Raw genomic sequence first — 23,522 nt, forward strand, 5'->3', positions numbered from 1 at the left:
TGTTTGACAAAAGAAAGATGTATATCATACAAACATAAAAGAAGACAATCAAAATCTGAGAATAAGTACTACAGTATCTTACCCACATTATGACAATTTGAGTAGTCCAGATTTTAATGCATTTGATTTATTGTTTCCACTGTCTCGACGCCACTTGGGTCACTTCATACATGAATGTCTTTACTGTAAAGGTCATGTCTACAATTCTTGTACATCTAAACGTGTATTGTAGTCAAATTTACGTTGTATTCTTCTCCGAAGTGTTTTGATTGTTCCGAACTAATCCTCATATAAGTCTTAATGCTCAGATCTTGAGCTCCATTTTGATGGCTGTGTTACTTTATTGGAGCAATTAGCTTAATCATCAATTGCCCCAAATACCATTTGTACTCACAACAGATAATAGATTCTCACTTTATATGGTAATCAAACGTACTACTATTCAGATATACCTCTATGAATATTGCAGATAACATAGTTACTAATCAAAGCACTCTTCAAGTTTTGTATCTCACTGTTTTATTGTTGTTTTGGAAAAAACAGGTCACTGATAATCGACAATATACAATTCATTGCTATTAACATACTGGTGCAGCCACAAGTTCAGTGTTGTAACATTGTTTAGAATTAAAGGCATAATTTACCACTTGCAGATAAAAAACCCACCATTAGTGCTTCAAAATAGTTCTAGAATGTGAGTTAGGGCTAAAAACGACCACTGTAAAAATTTGAATCTGTATAATCGATGTTAAGTGCTGTTACATGCACAAAATGTGAACAATAGTTATAATAAAAATGTTTCCAGATTAAACCGTCTACAGTTATGGTTTATTGAGAAAAACACAGATATCTCCTCATATTTGAGCCTTTATTGCTAAAATTTCATGTGATAGGATGTTTTGTGATACAACAGACCTACACATATGCATCAAATGTGATACTGTATGTTGAAAATTTTTGAAATCACTACTCCCAATGGTAAACTGGACCTTTAAATTTTAATACATTATGAAAAGTCCAAGTCAGCATCAAGTGTTTTCATGTTTGGAAAAGTGTGCATGCATGTAATTGAGGACACATTGAAAAAAGTGTGTCTATCTTTGGAGATACATTGTACTTTGGAATAGTTTGATACATCAGATTGGTCATGGGCCGAGAGAGTTACTTTCCGTCTGCATGTACCATGAGTAATACAAGGTCGTCGTAGTTTATGTTTCCTTATACTGATAGCTCAGAATGCAAACTTACATCCTTCAGGAGGATAAAGGCGTATTTTCTGGAGACCCACTGTTGCAAAGGGATTTCAAACAGTTAAAGAGGAAGGCGAAAACATGCCACCAAAAGCGTGGAGGGGCGAGCCACCATGTACAAATGTACCAACGGTTCTCACGGTTGCCATTCGTATACACTGACGTACAACAAAAAATGTACCAACGGTTCTCACGGTTGCCATTCGTATACACTACCTGCATGATGATCCACGACCCCTCAGGCACCTCGATAACTAAAATCACAATCGTCACCGAGGCTTTACCAGCATCATCAAGCCAATCTGTAGCTAGAAGTACTACCATTAATACAAAAAGGCAGATCGATAAAACTAAAGCGAAAAAAATTTCTCTGCGATCTGCAACGTGCTTCTCGTTGCCAAGAAAGGGGATAGGTTTGACACTGTCCACAAAATGCTGCAGCAGTTGCCAGTCATCCGCGTCCATCTCCACTCTTCCGTCCAGCCTGCCACAAATCAAGGTAACCCCGGAGCACTGGAAAGTAGTCGGCTGTTTCACTCTAAAGCTGGTCATTTGCGTTTCTTTCTCTCTAGCGTGCCCTTCCCCTGACTCGCCTTCTCCTAACGGCCATTTGAAATCATGTCCGATGACGGCAACGTTGTCTCTCCCTGTGTATCACGTAAACAACAACAATGTACTCTGGTCATGGTATACATACAATCATATACGCACCATAATTATACCCACTTTTGTACACACACACAGACACACAGACACACACACACACATATATATAGTGGAATTATGCAGATTTAAGTGTGTATATGTGTGTGTGTGTGTGTGTGTGTGTTTGTGTTTGGATAGAATTCATCAATTTAAATTTTATTGGAAAGAAATTCAATATATGGGACTAACTTGAACGCGGATCACAATCTTGAAGTTTGTAGTGTATACTTCAATACTCCCATATATTTTACGTATAATATTCTACCCAAACCAAGTTCTTGAATGTTAATTTGCTTTGTTTGTGTAAGAAAAAACTCGACAAAATTATCGTTTGGAACGTTTTTGTAAAAATATCTGTCTATTCTTCAGGAACATTATAAAAATAGAAATTAATCAATCTGATTTGAGTTAGATACTACTAGGAACTAGTAATATCAAAATTAAATCAGACATATTAATTTCTAACCGACTGTTAAGCTATTCTCAACAGACTTTCACAGAAACATTCCGAAATAGTCCGCAAGAGAGAACTCGGTAATTTCTTTTTAGAAATATTAAAAGACATTCGTTGCCTGCATTGTACTTGCCCTTTTCATGTGTGATGCACTCTCAACATATTGTTGTCATTAATAACTTGTCAATTTTGTCATATCATATCTTGATGCTCCTCAAAATAATATAAAGAATGATGAATACACAACGAATTCAAACCATGCTGAAAAATGTTAGGATTAAAGTATTTTTCTGTGCCTCACATTAATAAACCCTATTTTGTGTTTTTACAATCATAGCAGTAAAACATCTTTATAGGTCCTACAATCTATGATTCCACGCAACGTAGCCTAGATAAAAAAACAAAACAAACAAGCTTAGAAACAAAGGCAAAAAAAAAAATCCACTTTACTGCTGGAAAAATTTTGTGTTACTTCAGCCTTTCTATGACTTCTTAAAATCTTGATTCTTCTTCTTGCTATTATAGGATTAGGTACATGTATATATTGCACAAAAACTGTATATAACATGCATTATGCCCATACATTTCATTGTATCACAACGTAACGTGCACGTGACGTCATCAAAGACTGAATAACAGAATGAATCAGTGCCCTCCTTTTATTTTTTCTGTAATTGACATTACGAACAATCTTTTTTTTTTTTTTTCGGGAGCAGTATAGCATTTTCTTTTCACGTTAAAATATAATTCGCCAGAATATTCACATTGGCGCAAATCCAAAGCAAGAGTGGTAGCCGTGTCATTCAAAAAGGAACAAAGCACAAATTATGTCATTTCTAAAATTTCACTTGAGTCGTCAAATAGTGATGTATACGAGTCCAAGCGGTTTAGATGAAAAACATTACGCTAAATCTCCCAAAAATGTATTTTCTTCTTTTTTATTTTTTTTTTTTGTAAAGGCAAAGACAGCAACTTCTTTTCTTCGCATTTAGATAATTCTGCTTTGCAATGATAATAGTGACGACTTTCAGTAGAGGAGTTGGAGAAATTTTAAACAAAACGCATGGGTGTGATATCTTCGAGCACAAAAGAAAAGAGCATTGTGAGTTCACCTTATCAGTTAATTTCCATAAAGGGTTGCGACAAATATTTCGGTGAAAACATGCCTTACCTTTTAATTTGATTAGTTAAATGTAATATTATTTTACTTTCTTTTTTCTGATTTTACTCAACTTGATCAAGACATAGAATTATTAGAATAAGTACAGATCTACATAACATTGATAACACATAATTATAACCACAAGGTCATCATATACATATATATATATATACATACATATATATATATACATTTTGCCTTTTTTCTCTTTTTTTAAATCTCAATCAGTTTTATTTTCTAATGACTGTGAATATTTCAGAACGTTACCGAAAACTCTCATGGCTCTGGGCAGAAATTCATCATAAAGGGCGTCCATAACATCGGTGATGGCAAAACGGCGATTGTGTATGGAGTGACAGAGAATAATGCCATTCATGTTCCTTGAATCCAGTCGGTAGCTTCCTACATCATTGTACGGTAGTTCGACGAATTTGATGTTGGCATTGCTAGTTTCTCTAAGACGCGTTAGGAGAGCTCCGATGTTGGTCTCCATAGCAGACGTGCAAACTCCGATCGTTATCATGGTGACGGTGTCTGCTCACAAGTTCGATGATTCTGAGGAATATGGGACATGTACGAATCAATAGATACGTGAATGTCTTTATCCTGTCTTAAGCACAAGTACAAACAATGTGTAAACTTGAAGTAAAATGGATTCGATTTTGCTCCTTTATCAATATTACACCTACAGCCCCCTTTACAGGTGCAACTTTGCACCTTTAAGACCCAGGGTCATAAATGAGAGCACATTTAAAGGTGCAACTGTGCACTTTTCCTGCCTGAAAGGAACAAAGTTGCACCCGTATGGTGCACCCAGTGTGACATTGGTCTGCATTTTGAGGGTGCAAATCTGAACCTATAATTTCTCTTGGTGTGTAAGTAGTGTGTTCTATCACCATAACAATGATCGGTCTGAAAGCACGAATAGGAGCACGTACCGTTCCACTGTCAAAATGTATGGACATTCGTAGTCCAGTCTAAATGATGGACACACCTTCTACAGGTGATACGCACATATGAATCACTGCTTCTTTGTTTGTTTTTCATTTCAGACTCTCTAACGAAATATTCAACAAAGACAGAAACGTTTACAGTGTACTTTCATAATTCTTTCATTTATCCTTCTTCTCACATCACTAATTTTCTTCGTAACTGTTGATGCATTAAAAAGTTTGGTTTTTCTTCCAGTTGAATGGACGACAGGTTTCCATGGCAAAACATTGAGTATTTCAATCATACACAGACCAAACATTACTCCCAAGCCATATCATTTCCTTATGCGAAAACAAACAAAACAAAGCACACACACTCAAACAAATAGGAAAAAGAAAAACAAGAAAGAAATTGTTTCACTTCCGATTAAACAAACAAAAGTAAGAAATTAATGGATATTAAATGACAAATTAAATAGGGGCCTACACGTACATCCCTATATATGGCGAAAGAGATCGTTCTGTCTCTATGGATACGCTCTGTTTTCTCATTCTTGTGGTTCCTGATCCGAGTCCCATACTAAAACTTTACATAGAAACGGCCATGCCCATAGCCAAGGCACTTTTACATTGTCTGGTTCATTGGAGATTACGCCGACCGTGTGCTAGCTTGCTCAAAAGCATGAAAGTGCTTCCTTATTGACCACATGACTAACGTACAATTAAAGGCATAATTTACCATTTGCAGATGAAACAAAAACCAAGCATTAGTGCTTTAAAATACTTCTAAAATGAGAGTTAGGGATAGAAACAACCACTGTAAAAATTTGAATCTGTATAATCGATGTTAAATATTGTTAAATACACAAAATGTGAACAATAGGTATAACAAAAATGTTTCCAGACTAAACTGTATACAGTTATGGTTTATTGAGAAACACACTGATATCTCCTTATATTTTAGGCTTTATTGCAAAAATGTTATATGGTATGATGTTTTGTGATACAACCGACCTACACATATGCATCAAATGTGATATCTTTAAAAAAAGATTTAAATCACTGCTCCCAAAGGTAAACAGAACCTTTAAGTGACTCCAAAAACAAGAGCAGGAGCGGTAGAGGCAGTTTGTCTTCACAGAAATTCAAAATTTGTAGTTTTCAAGACAAATATCAGTGGCAGATCCAGGCGGGGGCTCACCGCCCTCCCCCCTTTATTTTGTAAGGGTGCCCCTCGATCCTTTACGAAATTCCTGGATCTATCCCTGAATATTCTTCCCCTTTATAAATTGAATAAAAGTGCGACAACATATCTTTAAAGATGACAATAACATTTTACATTTTACACATATGAAACTGGAAAGTATTGTAATTATAGGAAGCATTAGGTGTATATGTTTGCCCCACACCCAGAAAGACGGATTCTTCTAGACTCATCACACACACACACACACAAATAAACGTGACAGAATCAAGTACCGTGGTACTCACCAATGAACACCTGCAATATAATTGGACAGAGGAAATGTGAGTTAAGAAACAAAGGTTGAGTGTCATTGTTGTTATTTGTGTTAGAACAAAGAGTGAAATGATTATAATCAATTTTTGTCCTTTGTTTATCACTTATTATGAGTCAACAAAATTTTACAGCCTCATATAGTCAGATTTATGACTGACTCTTCAGTGGCCGCCAATAAAGCTTAGAATGTTAGAGTTTGAGTAAATCTTGATGACGTTATTTTTGATTTTTTTATGTAGATTAAAATGAATTGAACAAGTCTCATCGAATCTTTTTCTAATATAAGACATGAAGTGAATATTTAAGGATGCCTATTCATTAACCAGGGGCCCGTTTCACAAAACTTGTCACCAGTGACAAGTTGTCATATGAGATGTGACAAGCTACTGAAATCTTTGCATCTGATTGGCTGAGAGAAAATTTGTCATAGAATTGTGGCAGTTGTCACTGATGACAAGTTCTATGAAAGAGTCATCAGATGACCATTTCGACAAAGGACCCGATGGGATAAAGTTGAGTGCCTTCGCGCAATATTCATGACCAGTCCTGTAGTCTATATACTTGAAAAAAAGTATTCCAGATGCTTTTCATAATTTCACATCTCTAGGTCCTACATAAATTGATAGGGCCATGTATAGACTTATGGAATTCATTGCGTCCTTGAGTAGATAAACCAAAACTCTGAAAACCCCAAACAAATTGATCTGGACAAGGTAGATGATATGGTATAGTTTCTTACTCCAGTAATAGCAATGCAATCCATTACCGTACCACTGGTTTGACAACTTTACCTACAAGGTGTAGATTTTCTTTCTTCTTTTGATCATCATTCATAATGCATTCTAATGTGGTGATGACGTCGCCATGCTCATTCATCGTAATTTCTAACAAATTTTGGAAACAATCTTATTCCTAGGCCCAATCGCTAGTAGATTGTAAAACTCGATTTATACGTACGTTGTATTTATAGATGTTCGAGTGCTGAAGTCAGAAAAGCATCCAGAAATCTAACTCAATATTCATATATATATATATATATATATATATATATATTCGGCCATTGGGCAATGACAGTGCCGTACTTGCTTCGCGTATAGTGATCATCAAAGTCCCCCCCCCCCCCCCCGGGCCCCCAACAGTGATAGAGTAAAACGACGTCAATATTCAATCCAGTGACAGGTTTAGACAAATATCCCGGAGGAGTCTTCTACATTTTGACGTTATCGTTCTCCTCCGTAAAGAAGGGGATTCCGTGAAGCCAGACGCAGTCTCCGTGGAACATATCCCCGACGACCATACAGATGCAGATCGATCTTTCGGTCAAGACATATACTGTAGTATACACCTGACCAGGCCTACGAAAACATTATCATTTACAGATATTAGAGCAAGACAATACCACTGTTAGTGTTTTCATGAAACTTTCAATTCTCAAACTGCTATTCCTAAGCTTTAGGCTTATACTTGAACAGCGCGTCTGGTGTACGTAGTTAGGTTCTGTTGACTGTTAGATACATGATTAAATATCTTCCTGCCGCCAGCTAGTAGAAAAAGAAATATCACTAGGCTTATTGTCACTATAGCAATTTCTAAAGGATTTAGGAAATACGAATCATGGCCGGTCCCACTGCACTTTTTTCAGTTCTGTTACGTAATACCAAGGAGGTATCACACATCCTCTTGATTTTATACAAAGGACCATAGGGCCCTACATTGTGCTTTGCACTTTGATACCAAGAGAGTTCTTTACTCTGATTATGTATGCGCGTTTCGTGTGCGATTAGCGAAAAAAAAACGCTGTGCGACTTCTTGTAGTCAGAGAAGTGTATACTCACGATTTCAAGACGATACAAACTGTACTTTCAGACGCAGGCTGATAGCTGGCTGAGCAATGTGCAAGAACACGACCACAACAGAAGCTTTTCCCGTGATCCTGAAACCAATAGTTATTGGGTTTTACAGGACCAGCAGTGTCCTGTGACGTTATAAGAGCAGCGTACAGTATGTGCCTCTCATTCGTGCTCTTTCACCAACATATAATTTCAGACGTGTCAATCCAGTGAATGTGTACGTTGGCGCTATGGCGTATACTAGTAGATCAGCACCTGGGAATCCCCGCCGAGCAAGGGTTCGTAGTCTTGCTCAATCCTGAGCCTAACTTTAGTTTGTTTGTTGGAGGACACGCGATAGCACCCGGTCACGTTAATATTCCATGTCGGATGTCCGGTCTGACATGCTGCTCTGCCTCATTCTCTGTAAAGTTGTAGCTATATGTAGAGAGGTAGTGTAAAAAAGAGAGAGAGGAAAAAAAAACACACTCAAAAGCACAGAGAACGACATAATTAATGACTCTTTATCATTTTCGAAATTGTTATACACGTATAGTTGTTGGTGTGTAGTTTCCATCAATTTGGCCCTATATATTCTGGCTTGACTTCAGTCCCAAAATAGCGGAGTTCCCCCCCCCCCCTCCCCTACCAACAACCCCCTCCCCCCCCCCCCCCCGTTTGTCTGTCACTCCTTGACTGTACACTACAAGAAGTCATAGGGTCAAATAACTATATCATGTCTTGTCAGTTTCACAAAACTTTTAAACTGAAGAGAATGTTTCTCCAGACCCCAGCTGGAGGGCCTTTGGAGAGGAAATAATCCTCAACAACTTTAGCTTACCAGTCATTATCATTTGGGTATTTCCGCTGTTTCATTGCTGAGTTGGCCTTGATTGGAATCGTGGTTTTTTTTTTCAGTTTCCCTTTCAAAAGGTTAGTTATAACAATCATGAAAAGGGTCTGAATGAAAGACCTGTTTGGTTGCTTCACAACCGCAAACATACACACACACACACACACACACACACACACACACACACACACAGACGTATTTTCACATCGCATAAAAAGAAGCCTAAAGACCCGTTACGAGATTTAATTTGTCATCTGAAAAGTGCAAGGTTTCCATCAGTTGTCTCTCTCATCAGGAGCACCTGATCATTAACTCTTATTGCATAATGCGATGATTTCATCATCTCTAGGCTCTTTGGCTTCAAAAGTTTAAAGGGATAGTACAGTATTAGTGGAGATGAGAATTGGGCTTTTAACTTTTTGTGAGATACCAAGAAAACACTTATGAAATAGTACAGAGCATACCATTTTAAGAGGAATTCAAAGTTTATTTGATGAAAATCAGGTTTGGAATGGCTGAAACATCCAAAAACAAAGTAAAACAAAGCGATCGTAATAAAATGTGGGTCCCACACTTTATTGAATCACTCTGTTTTGGATATCTCAGCCATTTCAAAACCAATTTTCATCAAATAAAAGTTGAATTCCTCATGGAATTACATGCTCTTTCATATTTCATAAGAGGTTTCTCATTATCTCACCAAAAAATGTTAGAAACCTGAACTTAGGTCTCAACCAAAACTATACAATACCTTTAAAGGTTTAAAAGTTGAAATTAAGGATTCATGGTGTAAAAAGGATCAATGTGACAGAATTTAATACAATCCTTCTATTTACCACCTACTGTAAACTAGAATCGTGAGAATGGTGAAATTTGTAAGAAATACAACTTATGAAACATTAGGCGTTTTCACATCAGCCCGATAAAAATCCAAGCTCGAGATATTTTTCGCAGAAAATAGTCAGAAAATAGCGCGCTATTTCGAAACATCGGGCTGATGTGAAAACGCCTATAGATAATTATATCAGCATACAGCTCTGTATTTGAAATCAAAAGCAGTATACAAAATAAGCTCTGCAGAAAAAAAATAAAAATTTCGTTTATTACAGATCTCTCCTGATCACTCCTCTTGTTGTCTACCAGTCAGTGGGGCTATATATATATTGTTATATATAATTTCCCTCAAATCCCTCGTAAGATATGATGAGAAATGTTGAAAAATCAAAGAATCTTATACTTTCATAAACACAAAATTTGTCGGCATGATAATACTAAGTAAAAAGGCAATGGATAATTTTCATAGAGATAGAGTTAACTTATATCTGGATAATCTACGGTTTGTTTTGGCCATCGGGACGCCTTGGTAGACCGATACTGTCTGTATAGTCCTTGAACTGTGAAAAAAAAATTAATGATTTCACTTTACTTATATATTTCGATAATTATGTATGTAAATTAGGTCGTAATGATCATGCATCCTCCAATCATTCACATCTTGTTATCAATTATTTTAACATAGAATGTTTCTACCGGGATAAAAATTTTATCTGGAATAAGATATCTACATGTTTTTCTTGTTTTTCACAAATTAATTTGCATAAATTATCCAAATTAGGGGTTATTACATTTTGTATAGATACAGTGTCACTTTGGATGAAAAACAAAATCCAAATTTCACGTGGAACATGTGTGCCAAGTAGAACAGTAGTAATGTATATAAAATGTAGCGATTATGCCTTTTTACGCTCTTAGCAAGCCTACTAGCTTGAAGTTTACTGAGATAGATGCCTATACTGGAATGACGCAATATTGATATCAACCACTCAGAGTCACGCTTATATAGGCAAAAAGGAGCACATGCCATGGACAGAAGAACGTGAACAAATTTTCTTTATTTGACATAATATGTACACACACTCGCCATGATTGCCATTAATGTACTTTATTCATTCTTTGATTTGCTCTAGATAATTATATACCATTATAAAATACATTGTAATAAGTAACAAACAAAGAAACAAACAATGACAAAGAAATGGAGATATCGATTGCCACACAGTTGATTGGGCTACGTCCACTTCTCCCCAATCACTATTAGTGTAAAAGCCTTGGACCTTCAGCCTTTAATTTGAAGTTCAATGATCTCGACCACTCGTCTTTATCCACCACAAAGGCAGTTATGCGAATATTATATTGCTATCCAAATAACAAGCATTACCTTTTGACTCACCAGGCGGAATCATAGCAAAAAGAAAAGTACTTTAAAGGGATTATATAAATTTGGTTGAAACCTAACTTAGGGTTTCTATCACTTTTTAGTGAGAAAAGCCTCTCATGAAATATGAAAGAACAGGTAATTCAAAGACGGATTCAACGTTTATTTGATGAAAATTTGGTTTAAAAGTGGCTAAAATGTCCCAAACAACATTTCCTAATAAATGACGGGACCCACGTTTTATCAAGATTACTTTGTTTTTGAATGACTCATACATTCCAAAACTGATTTTCATCTCATAAACTTTGAATTCATTTTCGACTAGTATGCTCTTTATTATTCCATGAGTGGTTCTTGATATCTCGTGCATGGTCAGTGACCACTGACTTTGATTCCCCTCCCCCAGCCCGACATTTTATTCAAAGAACAGTGACCTTTCACTCTCACCTTTAGACCAAGGTGCGGTGACATCTGATCTTATGAAAATGAATTTACAGCCAGACTGCTGAATTGCAGATTTTTATCTTCTTTCTTTTTTTATATTTCCTTTGGGCTATACCATACATAATCATGCAATCGTATTTCGATTGCAGCATGAAACTATGCAATCATTATGATAAAAAAAGATGGAATGACACATTATGAACAAAATTTCCACATAAATCAATTAGACTTGTACATATCAAGACAGCTGCTATACAGGCAAGTTAAGCATATTTCACAATCATGCTTATATCTATGCAATTTATGCACAAAAACGCGTAATGATAAAAATATATCAAATATTTGAAATTTTCAAATCATGCTTTATTATAGTGAGAAGAAAAGAGGGACCCAAGTGGTGACTACAAGTGAGATATATTATGGAGACGAAGAGAGAAAGGGTAAGAGGAAGACAGATACCAGGAGAGATAGAAAGAGATAGAAGATAAATCATACGACAAACCATATGAACTACATAAGAAACCTTCGTGGAATCCGCGAGCATGTGGACAGACATGATTATGAAGTTTTCATCCATGTCTTCATGACAACTCGACTGTGGATGCAGAAATCAGTTCTGACTGGTTTGAGCCAAAGTTAACAGCGCAGATTTCAGAGACTTCAGAATATGGCTGCACAGTCAGTGACTCTATAGAGGAATAGGGTTCATATCGTAGCTCAATTTTGCGAGATCTCCATTGGCTTCCTATTATAAGGGAGGTGGAAGAGATTTCCACCTCCCCGCTATCATTGAGAGGATTCACTTCAAGCACGTTCTTCTTGTGTTTAAAGCGCTTACAGGCAAATCTCCATCCTATATTTCAGAGCTCCTAGTTGGGCATTAACCAGCTCGTAGAGTGAGATCAGCAAAGCAAGATCAATTTGAAAGGAATTTCTCACATTAAAGGGTGGGCACAGTTCTGGTCGAGGTGAGGATTTAGCTTTTAACGTTTTGCAAGATATTCAGAAACCACTCTATGAGATGTCAAAGAGCATGCAATTCTAAGGGGTATCAAAAGTTTATTTGATGAAAATCGGTTTTGAAGTGGCCGAGATATCCTAAAACAAGGTGAAACAAAGAGATCCTAATAAAGTTATGGCCTGCAGTCTTTTATAATTATCACCTTTTTGGATATCTCAGCCATTTGAAAACCAATTTTCATCAAATAAACGTTGAATCCTTCTTTATCATGTTCAGTGACTCACCTGAAGACCTATCACTGCTGGCAGCTCACATACGCCTTCCTACGAATCGCACCTAAACCTTGACTTCAGATTAAAGAAATTAGATATCCCAACAGCATATTAAAATATCCAAAACAGCAATCCAAATAAAAGACGGGACCCACCTTTTATCAAGATTACTTTGTTTTACTTTGTTTTTGAATGACTCACCCATTCCAAAACTGATTGTCATCTCATAAACTTTGAATTCCTTTTCGACCAGTATGATTCATATTGTTTCATAAATGGTTCTTGGTATCTCGCAAAAAACTTGAAAGGTAAATTTTCATCTCTACCAATACTATACCATCCCTCTAACTGATTTTGTGACGGTTGACTTTGACTCCTTACTGCTTACACCTGTAACTGTTTATTAATTTTTATCTTTCTTGTTTCCCCTGGACAACAAGCTAGAATTATGGCTGGACAACGACATTTTAATCAAAGTACTTTCACCTTTAGATCAAGGTACGGAGACCTCTGATCTTAGATAGTAAGTAATGGTTGATGAAAATGAATTTACAGCCAGCCGGCTGAATTGCAGATTTTTATCATTTTTTTTACATTTCCTTTGGGCTGTACCATATATAATCATGCAATCATATTTCGATCGCAGCATGAAACTATGCAATCATTATGCGAAAAAAAAAGATAGAATGACACATAATGAACAAAATTTCAAAATAAATCAATAACTTGTACATACATATCACACAGCTGCTATACAGGCAAGTTAAGCATATTTCACAAACATTATATTTATGTAATATATGAATATGCACAAAAACGTATATAATAAGTATATCAAATATGAGCAAGTCATACTTTCCAAGTAAAATTTTCAAAACATGTTTGTGCCGAGAAGGAAAGGGGGCCCAAGTGATGACTACAAGGGAGATATATTATGGAGACGAATAAAGAAAGGGCAGGAGGGGGAAAGATAACAGGAGAGATACAGTTGGCAGCAGAATTATTCAACCCCCATGCATTATGGACACTCTGGTAAATTGAATAATATCACAATTACTAAATCATATACAAGTGATGAACAGTCGACAAATGCTTACCCGATCAATAGTCTTTGATTTGCATATAGTTAGAAACTTTGATCATTCATGCATGAAGAGATACGGTCCAGTGAGCACGTTTATATGGTAATTTCAGGCCTTTTGGTGATCACTAAAGCGTAACGTGAAATGCTTCGTTGAACATGGTTTGTTCACTCAATGTTTTGATAGGTGACACAATATGACTGAATTTGATGTAGGATTCTTAAGATTTCAATTGGTATTTTTCATTTTACAAAAATATTTAAATGAACTAATTTCTAGTGAAACTTGCCACCATAGAGTTTGTACAGAGGTTTAGTCATGATATTAATAATTCAAAGTTCAAGTCATGTCAAAATGAATATAACCCATTGAAATGCTAAGAGTTGTGTATGGAATGGCAAGATATCATTTGAAATTCCATAAAACAAAACTAATTAAACATGATTATCAGACCATAACGAGTCATGCTTCAGTGATCACAGAATGTGCTCACTGGACCGTATCTCTTCATACATAAATGACCATTGATTGGGTAAGCATTTGTAATAAACTATCTGTTCACCACTTGTATATGATTTAGTAATTGTGATGTTATTCAATTTGCCAGAGTGTCCATAATGCAAGGGGGTTGAATAGTTCTGCTGCCAACTGTAGAAAGAGGTAGAAGAGAAACTAAGCGAAAACCATTATTATGAATTACATACGAAATCGTCATGGAATCCGTAAGCGTGTGAACAGACATAATTGTGAACTACTCATTCATGTCTTCATGACAACTCAATTAAACATGCAGAACTCAGTTCTGACTGGTTTGAGCCATAGTTAACAGCACAGATTTCAGAGACTCCAGAACTGCACGGTCAGTGATTCTATAGAGGAATAGGGTCGGGTTCATATTTTAGCCCCATTTTGCAAGATTTTCATAATGCAGAGAGGATTAACTTTAGACATGTAGTTCTGGTCGAGGTGAGGATTTAGCTTTTAACGTTTTGCAAGATATTCAGAAACCACTCTATGAGATGTCAAAGAGCATGCAATTCTAAGGGGTATCAAAAGTTTATTTGATGAAAATCGGTTTTGAAGTGGCCGAGATATCCAAAAACAAGGTGAAACAAAGAGATCCTAATAAAGTTATGGCCTGTAGTCTTTTATTATTATCACCTTTTTGGATATCTCAGCCATTTGAAAACCAATTTTCATCAAATAAATGTTGAATCCTTCTTAAAATTACATGCTCTTTCATATTTCATAAGGGGTTTCTCATTATCTCACTTAGGGATGTAAATAACACGAATCCCCACCTCAACCAGTACTGTAGAGCCCCTTCAACGCTCGGGAGGACAGAGCCTTCTTCATCTCTGAACCCAAGCTTTGGAATGTCCTCCCTCAATGGATCAGGAACGCAGATTCTTTATCATGTTCAGTGACTCACCTGAAGACCTATCACTGCTGGCAGCTCACATACGCCTTCCTAAGAATCGCAACTAAACCTTGACTTCAGATTAAAGAAATTAGTTACCCCAACAGCATACCGTCTGGACAGTTGAAGTTCAGACATTCTTGATCAGACGCGCAGAGCGCCCTTCAAATGAGGAGACTTGCGCTATACTGGAAGACATCATCATACCTTTATGCCCGTACAGGTGGTGTAGCGTCACGTGATCACGGTTTGTAAATCTGTTAACGGCATTGTTTCACCGTTTTCATCACTCTTGCAGAAACGTTTCATACACTTAAAGGGAGCAACGAAAACACACCAGCAACAGTACAGGAGGGTGAGCCAGCGCTCGTGTCGACAACAATTATTGTCCGTAAACTCCCGCAGCAGTTGCCAATCATCTTCGTCCATCTCTACTCTTTCGTCAAGCCTGCCGCAAATCAATGCATGCTTCGAGCACTCGAAAATAGTCGGCTGTGTTGATTTCAAGTGGGCCATGCGCGTTTCTTTCACTCTAGCGTGCCCTGCCGACTCACCATCCCCAAACGGCCATTTGTAATCAAATCCGATGAAGGCCACGTTGTCTTTCCCTGTTTAGCAGATTTTAAAAGAATAAAGAAAATATTCATATTCAAATAGTATTATAATGAAATGAAATGATCCTTATTACATTCTTACACACATACATAATGTATACTATATACAGTCATGTGTATGAACATATATACACTGTGTGTGAATATACTACTCATATCTACTTATTTTTATCTTTACCTCTCCTTCTCCCTATATCCCTCTCGTATAGTTATAAAAAAATTGATGTTGTTATTTGGTTGATGTTTAAAGAAGAATGTGGGTCACGCGGTATTGGAATCGGGAAAGAGTGCCATAGGGTTCCCAAATATATGTTTCACGGGATAATTTAGTCATTAGAATGAAATTTGGTTATGAAATACATAAATAGTTGATATAATTGTATTTGGGGTTGTGCAATTACATATTTCCAAATATCTTAATTTTGGTTATTATTAGTTATGCAAAATTGATGTCCTGTGTATGATGTTCTGTACTTTTATTGGAGTAGAGGCAAACCAGTTGTCACAGTACTTTTTATATAGTTCTGCTTGTTTTGGCCAATGTGGAATATGTTCTTACCGTGCGTTTTATATATCGGATATTGCTCAACCTACTGATTTGTGTAATTATGATATTTCTCATTCATTTTTATCATGCCTGTAAATGCTTTATTTTGTAACTGTCAGAAATTATTTGTAATATTATATGCAATTTAGCCCCTGGGCTAGGAGATATAATATCAATAAATAAACCTTTCTATATGTATACACATATATATATATATATATATATATATGTATATATATATTCAGGGCTCGACACTAACTTTTCTTTGTGGTGGCTTCCGTTAATGTCGAGCCCACACGTATATGTATGTACATATATATATAATTTATATGTATTATACAAATATCGACTGCTTCAGAGGGGGGTGGTAAAACTATTTGCACCGAGGTGATTTCACAACAGTGCTATCCCCCGAGACGAAGTCGAGGGACATAGCACTGTTTAGAAATCACCGAGGGCAAATACATGTAGTTTTACCATGACCCGAATGAAAGCAGTCGATATTATATATATATTTATATTCCTCTAGAGCATTTTACTAGAGTGATGACAAGGTTCCCTTTTGGAAATATGTAGGCTTAACGTTATTCTCTAAAAAAATCAAGTGACAATATTCACTCTTAAAGGAGTGAATACAAAAAAGAGTGAATGTAGAGTGAAATTGGATTTTGGAGTGACCTCAGGGATCACTCGAAGACTTTGGAGTGATCCTGACGTCCCTCTAAAACGAGTGAGAATGAACATTTTCACTCAAAATTTGTTCAAATTTCACTTTGAAGTCACTCTCTTTTTTTGTATTCACGCCTTCAAGAGTGACTATTTTCACTCGATTTTTTTAGAGAGTAGTTCTAGGCCGTGACAGTGCATGCAGCGCGTAGCGAACGACACCGCTGCGCTGTGTAATGTAATAGGCCGCCGTGTATTCACTATTGTTGATTCCTCCGAGCTATACAGCATAGAACTGCGAGAGGAGGTCCAGGACTAGAAGTAAGCTTAAAGCGTCTTCGTTATCCAGATCATCTTCAAAATCGGGTGGGGGGAGGTACATAGACGAAAATTAAATTTCATTACTTTAAGGTAGCAGTATTTGGATTGAGGGGGAAGATGTTTAATATTCAAATGAATATGGGACTACTGTATAATGCGGATCTTTAATTTCATCATGTTGTTCCATACTCTTTATGATATTTCACATAGTATTCTATCAAAACATAGTTCTTGGATCTTATCTTACTGTGTTAATTCAAGAGAGTGCCTCGACGAATAAACATCTTTCTTTGCATCTGGAATATCCTCCAGAAAGAAAATGCTGTGTTCTAATACAATAGTTTGACTGATAATCCAACTTAAAAGCCTTGCAAAGTAACCTTTCGACAACGATACCTCCAGGAAGAAACGTTATATATCTTTTGGAACATCCAACGATATTAGTTGTATTGTACTTAAAATATTATTAGTAGTAGTTGTAGTCGTAGTATTTATGCACTCTCAACTTATTTTTTCATTGTTTGATGCTCCTAGAAATGAAATATTAAATGAATGATGAATATATCATATCAAAAACTAAAGTTCATACCATGTTGAAGTATACGTAAAGATTGAAACCTTGTTTCTACGCTTACAATAGTATGCTGATAATATCTATTTTTTCATATCGCATGAAACTTTTTTAATTTCTCCTTGGTATCCACAAAATAACCTAAATCAATAGAAAAAATGACCTAAAATGTTCATTTCCTGATTGACAGATTGTGGTTTACCTCAGCTGTAGTCTGTCTCGGTTACAGCTCGTTATTCCGAAGGTTCGTTATTCCGAAGGCTCCTTATTCCTAATCGACAAGATTCGTTATTCCGAAGGTTCATTGTTCCGAATTTCATTTTCGGATTAACCAATCTTCGGAATAACGAACCTTCGGAATAACGCCACAAATTTTCGGAATAACGAACCTTCGGAATAGCGAACCTTGGAATAACGAACAGCACCGGTCTGTCTCTTCGATATTTAAGCCTTGATTTGATTTTTTTTTTTTGCTCACTAAGATTAAGCAAGAAAACCTGAAATAAAATGAATTATCTCCAGACATTCAATTCCAGTCAAATCTCTGCAGTCCATTCAAAGCGTGACGTCTCATAGATTAATGAAAAAAAAATGAAAATTTACATCCATTGATTCTACATTATAGTACTGTCGTCACGAAGTACCTGGCTTTGTTTTCAGCAGTATCACAATTTTTTTTCATTATTAATGACAATTTGACAGCATATTCGACTTGACCCATATGAAATGAACGGATTAGAGAAGCAGCATATTAATATGCCATGTAAATTTCACCCGTTTTCGTCAAAATTTTATGCAGATGAAATGAGGGAATGGCGTTATTTCCTTACAAAACTTCCGCTGACCTACACTTAAACTTCTGTCCTTCGTCTTAACGCTTTTCTGCTTTGCAATGACAATCAGTAGTCACTTTTAGGATAGAAGTTGTCAGTTAGTGAATTATGAACCAACTGCATAAATTTGATTATATTTCAGTTCACAAAACAACAAAGGCTTTGCTAGTTCATTATCTGCAGCTGATTTCCATATGGGATTGTGAAAAACAAATTAGGTAAAAACGTGAGAAACTTTCTCACTTCACTAAAGATTTTGATGTGACTTCGTTCTAATGGTCTGCTTTTCTGATTTTGATCTTAAAGTCAACCTGACCGTGCCATAAAAGTATTGCACTTTAAAATAAGTATAAATAACAGTTAAAAAACATACACAGACCATTGTCTCTTAAAAGACATGGGTGTATTAAAAAAAGTTGTTTTGTATTCTTTTTTTGTAGTTCAATCAGTTTCCTTTCTAATGAGGGTGAATGTTTCAGAACGTTACCGAAAACTCTCTTCGCATTCGACAGAAATCCATTGTAAAGGGCGTCTGTAATATTGGTGATGGCAAAACCGCGATTGTGTTTGGAGTGACAGAGTATAATGCCATCCACGTTCATTGAGTCCAGTGGGTAGCTTCCAACATCATTGTACGGTAGTTTGACGAATTTGATATCAGCATTGCTTGTTTCTCTAAGACGCGTTAGAAGAGCTTGGATGTTGGTCTGAATATCAGACGTGCAAACTCCGATCGTTGGCATGGTGACGGTGCCTGCTCACACGGTCAGTGATTCTGAGGAATAGGGGACATGTAAGAATTAGTACATGTAAATGAGTATTGAACCGTCACATATCACATGAGTACAATGCATAGGCCTTCATAGCATTGTGTTCTTAAAACAACAAAAACAAATAACACTAATCGGACTGAAGGTACGAATGAATGGAGGACCTCTCCACCATTCCATCGTCATGCAAGATTAAAATGGACTTTGTACCTTTCAGACCAGAAAAGTGCGGCAGTAAAGTTTCACCTTTAAAAGTATTATTTACCATTAGCAATGATACAAAAACCCGGCTTTAGTGCTTCAAAATAGTTCTAAAATGTGAGATAGGGATAGAAACAAAACACGTACAAATTTGAAACAATATAATCAATGTTAAAGGACAAGTCCACCTTCATATACATGAGGATTGAATGAAAGCAACAATATTAGTTGAGCACATCAGTGAAAGTTTGGGGAAAATCGGACAATCCGTTCAAAAGTTATGAATTTTTAAAGTATCTGCGCAGTCACTGCTGGATGAGAAGACTACTACAATGTATGATGTCATATGCGTACAACAACATAAAGAAACAAAGACAATTTCACAAAACTTCTCTTTTTGAATAAAGTGCAAATTTCTTCGACTTGTTACTGACATATAATTGTTAAGGGTAATATTATTCCCCTTGCCTTCTGAAAGAGAGAAGTCAAGTGTTCTTTTTTATGCGAGAAGAGTGAAAATATGTTGAATTTCCTTTATTCTTTCTTTATATCGTTGTACACATGTGACATCACAAGCTATAGTAGTCTTCTCATCCAGCCATGACTGAGCAGAAACTTCAAAAATTCATAACTTTTGAACGGATTGTCCGATTTTCCTCAAACTCTCATTGATGTGTTCTACTAATATTGCTGCATTCACTCCACCCACATGTCTAATGAAGGTGGACTTGTCCTTTAAGTATTGTTTAATTGTACAAAATGTGAACAATAGTTATACTGAATTTTATTTCTAGACGAAACCGTCTACAGTTATTTTTTTTTTTTTGGGGGGGGGGGAATGATGATATCTATTTATATTCTAGGCTTTATTACGATTCTGTTTAATATGATAGGATGTTTTATGATACAACTGACCTACATAATATGCATAAAAAGTGATAACTCAAAACATTTTTAAATCACTGCTCCCAATGGTTAAAGGTACCTGTAAAGGTGCTCCCATAGTGACGCTCGTCTGAAAGTTGCAAAGTTGCACCCGAAAACATACCTCCATTGTGACATTATAGTAAAGCTGCAAACCTGAACCTATTTTTTTTTCTTTTTAGAGTGTAGAGAAGAAGATTTTTAAGGATTCTAACTATTCCTTACGATGAATGATCGCTGTAGCTCACTTGAGCCACTCGATGACCTATACGTGGTCCATGCTTGAGCCCAGTTAAGCTGAAAAAAAAAAACCCGTTATGTTGTAATGGACTGTATATCTTTGTTATTGCTGTCATTTGTGTTTTTTATGATGTATAAAGAAAGAATATCTGTTATCTACATCCTTTGTTGATTACTTGTGACCTGGCAGAATTTTCAAAGGCTCACTACTGTTGTCAGTTATAACTTTTAAATAATCTGCCACATAAGTTAGGATATTAAAACTCATGATACTTTTATTTCAGTGGATTTGATTCATTCAACATGTCCCCTCGAATCTTTCTCCAATACAACATATTGTATAAATATTTGAAGATGCTTATTCATGAACAAAGTGATCATTTCAGAATAATCCCCCTAGAACCTGGGCCCTATTTCACAAAGTATGTCTAGAAACTCTTCCTGGAATGGCAACTTTCCATATCCACAAGTAACAGCCTATTAGGAAGCTGAATTCTTGTCGTTATCATGACAATTGCATTCCAGGAAGAATTTCATTTCATTTCATTTCATTTATTTATTTCAACACGGCACATGATTCAGCCAGACGGCTGTTCTTCCTCATGTCCGTGCATCATGAGGTAAAAATGACATACTTTTTTTAATGGGTACCATATCAATTTTTTTTTTTAATGGAATGGGGCCCTGATTGATAAAGATGAGCTCCTTCGCGAAGTGTTCATGTAGTCTGCTTATTTGGACATGCGGCAATGGGCGGGAAAGGAAAAGATGCGGAGGTGGAGAAAACGAGGTGGGGGGGTATCGATCTCTTACCGGCTGTCGCGACCATTGTAAAATTGATCACTAATTTCACTTAGTCAACCGATCAATCCCCCTCTCTTTCCACATTATGTGGAGATGGGAGTTTCAGCCTCAGGTACTGCGCAAGAACCTCTTCATTTATTAATCGGAATGTATACAACGTATACTTGCATCGCATAACTATAAAAACACACAAAAAAAAAAACGAACACTGGAATAAAACGACGACAACATACAACCCAGTGACAGGCTTCAAGGCACGCTATTTAGAAACTGAGCGGGCCTACGAAAACATATTCACTTATGAATACGAATATGGGATGGGGAAATTGCGGTTCTACCAAAATAAAATCTTTAAATTACAAAAGAAAGTCATACGTATTTGTACTTGATCGCATTTCGTAGCTCATACTGATTCTTCATGAACTTAAAACATTAAAGGTTACAGATTTGAATATTATTTAAGTAGCAGTAATAATGTTTAAATATATTCATGATCAACTTCCGTCTTTTTTCAATAACATGTTAAGGTTTAATACTTCTGTCCATTCGCACCCTACTCGTATATGCAGAAAATTCCATCTTTTGAATCCCAAATCATTAGTGACACACAAATCTATCAGACATTTGGGTCCGGACATTTGGAATTATCTCCCGGACAACATAAATCCTTACCCAACTATTTATTCTTTGAAGGCTTCACTAAAGTCGTATTTGATACAATCATATTCTCCCCACTCATTACGTTTAGATAACAAATACGTATGGTGAATGATTGTTAATTTTATTCAATCTCTGTATTCTACCTTCAATTGCATTTTGCACCCACTCCTGCACCCACCTTATTACTTAATCTCCTCCTCCTCCTCCTCCTCCTCCTCAGTCCTTTTATGAGGCCCGGCGGTCTCCTGCATTCAATTTTCTCTTTGATTTACTGAAAAAAAACCCCGTATTACTTATTTTATGTTTCTGTGTATGTAGACTGCTCAATGCGATTGCTTATGCGTATCTATTCACTTGCTATTTGTGTACTGTTATCGTTTTATTTCACTGCACTTGCTATTCCTTTTCTATGTGCTTTTGAAATTAATATTCAATTCGTATCCGATTGACTGCGGAAATAAATCAAATCAAATCAAATCAGATCAAATCAAAAAAGAGATATGAGGCCATTACAATACCACTGTTTAACGGAATAACACTCTTTGTACATTGTCACAGGCAATTCTGAAGGGCACAGGAAATACGAATCATGGACGGTGCCACTGCACTCTTTTTAGTTTCAGTTTCATTTTGTTTTCACAAACATTCACTTAGTTAGCATTTACACATACACGACATGGGAACATGCATGTACATATAGTACGATGTATAGGAGTACAAAAGTCGAAGCAGGTTCCTACATTGAAGGCTGTGAGGGACCTAGATTAGATACAAATTTTGCTGAACATGGTCCCTTAGGAAGTGACGTACTTCAAAAGGTAGGGCTGGCCCAGGGGTGAGAAACCAAGTGGGAAGTGAGGAAGGAAGAAAAAAGGATTACCCGCTTAATAGATGATAGAGAGTAGGGACAGTTATAGCATTGTGAACTTTAGCAAGTTATTCTTTGCTACAAGTGATACTGCAATACATATATGACTTGGTGGGAATATTTCCATCTGAGTCAAACAAGCCGACAATTATGTCGTAAATCTCATTGTACATTTCCATTATGTAATTATGGTTAGAGAGTTGTGACAGATATAGGATATTCACCAGAAAGTGCATGGGGGTCATCCCACGAGACTGACACCCATGAGTCATACAGCCCACGAGTTCGACAGATACAACACGGGGTTTAATGTGTCGGTCTCATGAGCCTTGTTTGCTTAGTGTCGAACTCATGGGTTGTATGATTCGTGGGCTGTATAACTCGTGAGCTGTATAACTCGCGGGT

At 36.4% G+C, this 23,522-nt stretch overlaps 2 protein-coding genes across 2 annotated transcripts; both read right to left on the minus strand.

Moving 5' to 3' along the window:
• Positions 1–1,253: 1,253 nt before the first annotated feature.
• Positions 1,254–7,998, minus strand: LOC140245585 (uncharacterized). The gene is made up of 3 exons (XM_072325153.1): positions 7,858–7,998; positions 3,839–4,126; positions 1,254–1,897 (listed from the first exon to the last, which is right to left on the minus strand). Exons 2-3 carry the CDS (start codon positions 4,092–4,094, stop codon positions 1,254–1,256), a joined length of 900 nt encoding a protein of 299 aa, XP_072181254.1. The 5' UTR covers positions 4,095–4,126; positions 7,858–7,998.
• Positions 7,999–8,219: 221 nt separating this feature from the next.
• LOC140245595 (uncharacterized) lies at positions 8,220–19,393 on the minus strand. The gene is made up of 3 exons (XM_072325163.1): positions 19,138–19,393; positions 15,436–15,706; positions 8,220–8,289 (listed from the first exon to the last, which is right to left on the minus strand). The coding sequence occupies exons 1-3, from the start codon at positions 19,391–19,393 to the stop codon at positions 8,220–8,222; spliced, it is 597 nt and encodes a 198-aa protein (XP_072181264.1).
• Between the last annotated feature and the right edge of the window lie 4,129 nt (positions 19,394–23,522).

The sequence above is a fragment of the Diadema setosum genome, chromosome 2 (assembly GCF_964275005.1).
Source record: "Diadema setosum chromosome 2, eeDiaSeto1, whole genome shotgun sequence".
In the NCBI taxonomy this organism is placed as follows: Eukaryota; Metazoa; Echinodermata; class Echinoidea; order Diadematoida; family Diadematidae; genus Diadema; species Diadema setosum.